The 8657-nt window shown below is 43.5% G+C and overlaps 1 protein-coding gene across 1 annotated transcript in view; it reads left to right on the top strand.

The window, feature by feature from the left end:
* Positions 1-214: 214 nt before the first annotated feature.
* Positions 215-8657, top strand: part of dlgap3 (discs, large (Drosophila) homolog-associated protein 3) — a gene marked incomplete at its 3' end in the record, with an annotated part of 17439 nt that continues 8996 nt past the window's right edge. The window contains exon 1 of the mRNA XM_008295095.1: positions 215-1356. Within this exon, the coding sequence (XP_008293317.1) occupies positions 215-1356 (1142 nt within the window). The remainder of the gene's footprint in view (positions 1357-8657) is intronic.

Raw genomic sequence — 8657 nt, 5'->3', positions numbered from 1 at the left:
ACAAATGACTGATTACTGAGCACGAGATTCAATTATTTGATAAGGTTGATTTTTTTTTTTTTTGATGAATACTGCCTGTTCATAACACCTAAATGATTGACTTTTTTTTTTTTTTCTTGTTTATTTTTTTTTACCTCCAGGTGAGACCGGTGCAGCCCTGTCACGCCCACAGCGCCCCCTTTCGGCCCGGACGGCCCACCACGCCCCGGCGCCTATGAAAGGGTACCATGTCAGCCGTAGCATGTCTCAGCACTCCTCCGGTGGTGGCGGAGGAGGCCCCTGCCACTGCATGCCTGAGGACTGCGACGGCCCGGGCAGAGAGTACTACCAGGGTCACAGCGATGGCCATTATTACCCTCCAGGAGGTCCAGCTGAGGCTCTGGCGCTGGAGAGGCACCACTCACACTCCCACTCGCATTCCCACAGCCACTCTGGAGGGGGCACCTTCCCTCGCTCCCACCCCAGCCAGCACCCACCTCTCCAGTCATTTGACTCTTGCGAAGAGTGCCTATCCTCGGGCCACGGAGGAAAGATGCACCGGATTCCCCCAAACCTGATGGATCAGTTTGAGAAGCAGGTGCCCTTCCACCCCGACGGCTTCCACACACTGCAGTACCAGCGCACAGCCAGCGGGGGTGCTGAGCAGCGCAGCGAGAGCCCATCCCGCATCCGTCACCTGGTCAACTCGGTGCAGCGCCTCTTCGCCAAGTCCCATTCCCTGGAGGCACCGTCCAAACGGGAGTACAACGGCACAAGGGGAGGCGGGGACTACCGTGGTGAGAGAGGGGGAGGCCACAGGAGTGGAGGGGAGGAGGGCCAATACTCAGGCCACCAGTCTCGCTCTACCAGGAGGAGCAAGTCTCGAGAGCGTAGCAAGAGTGGAGACTCTCGCCATGAGTCGGGCAGACGCCATCGCAGCAGGACGGCAGGCTGGTGGAGCTCTGATGACAACCTGGACAGCGACAGCAGCTTCCTTGTCAGCGGGGGTCGACGGGGGTATCCCAGTGGGCACGAGAGCCTGGATGCTGCTATTCAGGAGCTCACTATGAAGAAGCCCAAGGAGCGAGGCGGAGGGCCAGGATCTGGGGAGTGCGTGGCCTGTACCACAATGGCTCTGGCTGGGAGTGAGGGAGGAGGACACCATGGACATCATGGGCACCATGGACACCATGGTCATTCCCTGAAGAGGAGCACCTGGTCAGCCATGACAGTGAGTCAGGCCCGAGAGGTGTATCCTTCCACCAGGGGAGGAGGAGGCTATGACAAAGCCTTGGTGCCCATCGAGAGCAAGATGAAGGAGAGGACCTTCCACTACCTGCAGGTGTGTGTACGCCTGCATATCAACAAGTGTATACTGTGTGTCGTGTTTGTGAGCGTACAAAAGGAATATATAATGTAGGTGACTTTGCTTGCTGCTTGGTCCTGAGCTGCAGCAAAAAGCTATATTTCTGTAAATAAGGCACAAGACCTGGAATTTTTCCTGCACAGTCCTTCAATATAAGGACAATGTACGTTAGTTTACGAAGAAACCACATTTTGCTGTGTTTTCACAAAGTCTCATGCAGTTTATTCCTTAGGTTTAGCTTACGTATTTTTTGCCAAGAAGTTTACATCTTCTTGGATTGTAAACTCAGTAAAATTGAAGTGCGTGTTATTTTTTTAAGAGCTAGTGTGGTTCCATTTTCCAGTCAGCATATCTGTATACACATTTAGAAATGTGTTTAAATAATCTGTCTCACATTTTAGACTAATTTCCCTCTTAAAATTAGTATTGGTTGTGATGATTGTCTGTACATCTGTGGCCCTGTTCACACCGGGCATTGACATGCGTGTTTTGCATTTGAAAGACAAGTGGATAGTTCTGAGTACAGGTATGAATGAACCCGAGATGCATTCACATTCTGAGGTGTTCTGGCATTCTGCATGTGGCCATATTCTCCTATTTTTACATTCTGCATTTGTGTACTTAATCATGGGCCAACCATGTTCTTGTGTTTCAAGTACATGGGCCTGACACAGCAATCATAACGGCCGGGGAAGTCTGATACCTTGTTGTTGCTAGAGCACCTACTCTTTTTGCATTCTTTATTTGGATTGGAAATTAAGTAACATTGGTTCAGCATGTCAGTGAGATGTCTGTACATGTAAAGCAGAATACCCTCCACAATAAGGAGTCTTCTCCTCTTTGTGGTCAGACTACAGGATATTCTCGATATCCAGGGTGTTATTAACTCCAAGAGACTTCTCAAACTTCACTGGGTATCCAGAAACGTATAGATCGTACGTATCTTGGCATCCATGTCCAGAGCAGTAAAGACACTGACCTGCTTAAAGACATGTTGACCAACTTCAATCTGATCCTGGGGCTTGAAGAAGTCATCTTTGTGACTACAAATAATAGCGCATTTGGTTGTAGCAAACTGAAATGATGTACATGTTTTGGGTTTTTTTTTGCAATTGAAGCTGGAAAATGAGATCTGATCACAATGAATGTACTTTGAACTTGTCAACAATGATCAGATCACCAAAGACATGTGCTAACACCAGGCTTGAACAGGGCCTATTATCAGTCCATGTGAGCTCTTACCAGGTAATTCCGTATAACTTCATACAGATTTGCCAAAAAGAAACACAAACCATAAAAAGCTCAAGTGTAGACAGCAGCTAACTCACTAATTTGAGTTGCGTTTTCACCAAAGTCCCTCAAATTTTTAATATCGGAAACGAAAATCTGGGAACCTTTTAAGGAACTAAAGTTTCCTTCAGCCATTTGTTTTAACTTAAAGACAGATTCATCAGTTAATCAATCTGTGGTTCTACCACAATCAGAAGCCCTGCAAAAATTAGGCAATTAATCTTTTTTGCAAGAGACTAAGCAAAATCAATGACAGCTTTCACAAAATCTCTTGGACTTTCTTGTGTTGTTTTACAGAAGAAAAGTGTAGAAAAGGTTAGTGCAACTGACCAATTCGTGATGATTAAGAAGTGAAAGCACCACCCTAAAGTTCATGAACTTTTAGAAAGTTTTTGACTTGTTGGCTGGTTCCACACAGGTAGAGGTACCAACAGAACTCCTCAACAGCTTCCTGTTCCTGTCGTGGAAACACACTTTTTATGGCAACATTCCACTTTGGCTGCCTTCCAAATTGCAAACTTTTTCTTCTTACTTTGATCCCATACTTACAGCTGCCTTTACAAAGTTCGTACTGTTTCTTGCACTACATATACGATTGGGACATACTACTTGCAACATAAATTGCGCCTCAAATTTTGACTGTGACAGTCCGTTGTTGCAAGTGATCTGCCATCTGTCTGTGAGTTCTCGGTGGCTTAAGCTTGTTTATACTCACCCAAGACACCGTGACTTATGTAATGTAACTGTGCAGAGGATTGTGGGTCAGAATGGGTTGCACACTGCAAAATGCCATATGTGAGTATTTTTGGCACGCTACATTTGATAGACTATGCACTGGGACACACTACATCTTTTTCTGGTATATTATATAGTGTGGTAGTATGGATATTGGAATGCATCCTTCCTTTTATGTGTAAAGCATGATGGGAACTGTAGTGCCAAAAACATGTTGATCATATTTAACAGCATCAATGCACCCACACTCCTTTATCAGTTTATACTCAGGTATTTACTGTGTGGGTAACATCTTAACACATACAGACAACTGTTTTCAATTGCATAAAACGTGACATGAAATGTGAAAAGTGAGCAGCGCAGAGTTCAGAGAGTTAAATATCCACCTGGAGGAGCAGATGGACTGTCTTGGTATTTAGCTGTGAGTCAGAAAACAATGCTCGTCACCCACGCATTATTTATGCATCTCTTCCAACAGTCCCGCTTCCAGTCACCACACTCTATCTTGAATCCCACACACGCAGTTTTCCCAAAGCCCATTCACTCATTTTGTGTAAATGGATCTCGTAGATTGCAAAAAAAAAAAAAGCTAATGGCTGTTACAGTAGGCAGCTGAGAGAGCCACACACACACACACAAACATGCACAAACAAACTTCCAGCTGTGTTGAGGTAGAGCTGCCGTGCAGGCTGTGTTTCTACGGAAACAGCAGGTAGCCACAGGAGTCCCTGGTGTTTTTCCAACTCTCATCCTTTAGACACAGCTGAGGTCTGCTGATAGAGGAGACAGAGAGAATGGGGTCGTGTGTGTTAGTGCTTCCAAAAGACAAACCCCACACAATTTGTCTCCACGCTTTGGGCTACCACCGCATTCACACCCCCGGACACGAAATGAACTTTCCTGCTGCAGCTTTTCTTCTATCTCCAGGTGTCACGAGCAGTTTCGGGAGGAGCAGGGAGACGGTGTGTTTAGAGAATGTGGTGCTGCGCTTAGATGTGCTGAGACAGCTAAATTGATTCATGGCTTCAGAGCAGGCAGCTCTCTGCAGCTGCAGATATAGAGGTGTGTTGAGGTCGGCCCCACCTGGACGAGACCTCAGGACAGCCGGGAGACTGAAGCAACACTTCCAAACTGAAACCTTGACACACAGACGTTATGCAATCCACAACTGAGTTAGGACATGATTAGCTGCATGTGAACTATGTTATTTGCAGGGAGAATTTGACAAGGAATTAACACCCGACTCTGAGTTTTATTGCATCTTTTAGTTCATTTTTGGCAGCAGGTTCCCTTCTTCAACAAAATAAGCTCTGAAAAGTCAAATGCACATTACCTGCCACCAAGGAGTTAGAAACTAGCTGTTGAGCACATTTAATGGAGCCGAACAGTCAGATATTCTCCACTAGAAGTTAGTTTGGTCAAAAACAACAGTCAGCAAAAAAAAGAGAGGAAAAAGTGTGCTGACTCACTCAGGTTCAGAGACACATCAGATGCTAAGCTGGCTTTATAACTGATGGATTTGTACAATAGTTAACAATCTGCCACATCAGGTTAAAACATAATGTGTTAGTTGTGTGAACAGTGTGTATTTACCTTCTATAAAAAATGATCAAAAACTTGAACGGTTGCATTTCATTGTCCCACACCTACCAGAAAGGTTATGACAGCAGAACACAGTAAAGCACAAACAAAAGACGACATTGAGGAGAATATTTGCTTACACTTATAATTTGTACTGCTCACACTGTTAGTGTTTATCCATTCAACAGCAGGAGTCTTTATTAATGCACAATTTAACAAAAAAAGCTATATAAAGTAGCTTTAGTCACAAGGTGGTTTTGTAGCACATGGAAATGCAGAGCATGTAGCACACATTTACCACAAACTAGTACAAGCTTACTAAAACTCCTCCCTGCCTAGTTTACTCTTATCTGCTTTGGGTTATTTCAATTCAAAGAGATCTTTCGGAAGCAAAGAACAAAATGAGTTGCAGAAATGTGCTACATTCAAGTATTTGTAGGCTATGGAGCGACATCACTGAGGAGAGCTCCAGATGGCGGATAAAGTTAACAGACAACTGATGGAGACTGTTTAAGACGCTCTGAATGAGTTGGAAAAGAAGACGAGTAGGGATACATGATGACCGGTGTGAGATGGAGAGTGAAAGAATTACAATAAATTTAAAGAAAGGGTTCTTGGGGCCGACATGCTTGGAAAACATGGGCAGATAGATGACAGGACAAGAGCTGATACTGAGAATAAAGAGATTCTGACAGCACTGGAAAACAGAAGTAATGAAGAGAATAGAACAGCGGGAGTAGCTCGTATTCACCCAGAGGAATAGAGACATGTATAATCTAGGAAAACAGTATTAGATCAAGACTTGATATCAGCAGATACTAAATATTAAATGACTCAAATGGGATCAACGGGCAAAAAAACTCAATAGGGACATCTACTCATAAGCTTTATGTGTAACATGTAAATACAGGTTTATACTGACAAATCCACACTGGGAGGTTACTCAAGTTTACTGCAAAAAAGCACAACAGGATAAACAAAAATGAGTGAATTTTCAAAAGTCTGAGGCCTTGTCCACATGTACACAAGCTGTGTTTTAACAAAACACAGCTTTTTCTGTGCGTTTTGGCCTTTTGTCCACACACAAATGCAGTTTTAAGGTACTGAAAATTAACATTTTTGGAAAGGCAATCAAGCACATCTGTGTCTTTAAATGCTCGTGTGATATGTGTTTTTTTAGGTACATTGGCGTGGATGGATGTTATTTCTGAAATAGTTGTAAAATGTTGGTGTAGACGGCGATTTTAAAACACACTGGTGTAGATGTTGCCTGAGCTACAGTGGTCGGAGGCAAAGGAACATGTTTGAGGCTTCTTCCTATGGTGTCCACGCCAATCACGATGTGCAGCATCCGGACCTCTCCCGTTCCCTAAGCCTCTCTCCTCCCTTCGGCCTGTGTGTGATAGATAAGGACTGATATAAAAAATAAAAAAATACATTTAAAAAAAACGAGAATATTGAGCAAGAGTGAAATGAAGACCGAAGCGGCGAGGGAGACAGAGATAGAGGAGGGGGAAGAGAGCAAGGTAGAGGGATGCAGAGATAGTAAAAGCAAGCTCGGGGATAGAAAAGAGATAAAGGAGGTGATGGTAGCCAAGGGGCAAAGCGAGAAAAGGGAGAGAAAGAGCCGGATGAGGAAATGAGAGAGATAGTGGGAGGCCAGAGGGATCAGGAGATTAGGCTGAATCATCTTTTAAGTGATGACCTTAAAAACACACACTCAGCTGGATGCCAAACCCTGGGGCCTCCGCTATGTGTGTGTGTGTGAGTGTAGGTGTTTTCATTCGGTCGCATGCTTGTGTGAGACTGCACACCTCACAGCATTTTTGCAAAAACCGAAAGATTGAGAGGTCCTTCAGCAACAAGCAGCCGCTGTTACTGTAGGTCGGTGTGAAGCTTTCATCGTGCTGGAGAAGAAGGTGGATCAAATGGCGCACACATGCACATGAGCACATTTACTTGTCGAACCGAGTGGTCCTCCACAATAATAGAATTTTTGTGTAGAAGGTTAATAGGTCTACTCATCTGCCATGATGCTAATTAAAGCCGCACTTGTCGGTACGTGAAAGGATTCGCTGGCGGTGACAAACCCACATAAAAATCATCACCTGACTCTTCAGTTCCAGTTCAGCTCTGCAGAGCTTTTAAGCTGCTTGCACTTCATTGTTTTAGTTTTGTGACCCCACAAATGATGGCCACATGAAGCCCATTTCCAGCATGCAGCTGTTTTCAGCTACTTGCTACGCTCTCTGCCTGGCACCGGTCCACGTACAAAGTTAGCAATTAGCTGGGAAAGATAGTCAAACAGCTTTCTGTAATTAGACACAACTCCGAGATGATGCAAATGTTGCTCTTTGTCCACGGGATAGGATCTCATGATGATAATTGATGACTGATGATTAAAGCTGTGGCCAAAGAAAATCTATTTATGCAGGTTTAAAGACAAGGACTGTAAAGTGTTACGACCAAATCCGAAAGTGCAGTGGTGCTTGAAAGTTTAGAATTTTACATGTTTTTGCAAAAATATGACTAAAACATCATCAGATTTTCATACAAGTCGTATAAGTAGATAAAGAGAACTAAATTAAACGGATGAGACGCAAACATGAGTGGCAAAAGTACAGTTGAAACCAGAAGTTTACACAAACTGTTTAAAAAGAAACTTCTGACTTTGAAGAAGGTCGTAAAAAGTTCTCATTATTCTGGCATTTAGCAAATAGAAATAATTTTTGTCATCCTAACTGACCTAAAACAGGAAAAGTCTGATTTAATGTCAGATAGTGAAAGAAAAAACAAAAGGTTATATCTTTTTATGCAGTGTATGTAAAGTTCTGGTTTCAACTGTATGTAAACCTTTGCTTTGGGTCTCTGCTGTGACCCCGTCTATGCTAACAGTTCATCAACTTCCACTCCTCCATACAGAACGGTTTAAACTAGGAGATGTGGGTTTCCTCACGTGAACTTCTCGCTTCAGGTCCTTCCATAGCATTTCTATTGGATTAAGGTCAGAACTTTGACTTGGCCATTCCAAAACATTAACTTTATTCTTCTTTCTTCTCTGGTAGAACCACTTGTGCTGTTTGAGGTTGTTGTCTTTCTGCTTGACCCACTTTCTCTTGAGATTCAGTTCACGGACAGATGTCTTGACATTTTCGCTGGTGTAATTCAGAGTTCATTGTTCCATCAGTAATGACGGATGCAGCCAAACAGGCCCAGACCTTGATGCTACCACCACCATGTTTCACAGATGGGATACGGTTGTTGTTGTTTTTTTTGTTGTTGTTGTTTTCCAGACGTAACGCTTCTCATTTGAGCCAAAAGATCTTTTTCTTGGTCTCGTTTATTCATAAATCTTATTCCAACAGCCTTCTGGCTTGTCTGTGTGTTCTTTTTTGGAGAGAAGTGGCTTTCTCCTCACAGACGGTTGGATTCATGAACATCACATTAGCATGGGTCTTTCACATGCTTAGAAGTTACCCTTGGTTACTTTGTGACCCCAACAACTGTCAAACGTCTTGCTTTTGGCGTGAACTTTGTAGGTCGACCACTTCTTGGGAGGTAACAGTGGTCGTGAATTTTCCCCATTTGTACAAAACCTGTAAATTCTTTAAAGTCTAAATTCTCTATTAAGATTGTGTTTTTTTGTTTTTTTTCTCTGAGGTCCTCTCTTTGTTCGTACCATGAAACACTTCCCAAAAATAGTGAG

The sequence above is a fragment of the Stegastes partitus genome, unplaced genomic scaffold (assembly GCF_000690725.1).
Source record: "Stegastes partitus isolate 25-593 unplaced genomic scaffold, Stegastes_partitus-1.0.2 Scaffold1019, whole genome shotgun sequence".
Classification (NCBI taxonomy): Eukaryota; Metazoa; Chordata; class Actinopteri; family Pomacentridae; genus Stegastes; species Stegastes partitus.
The sequence above is the reverse complement of the archived record's forward strand: the minus strand, read 5'-3'. Positions and strand labels throughout refer to the sequence as shown.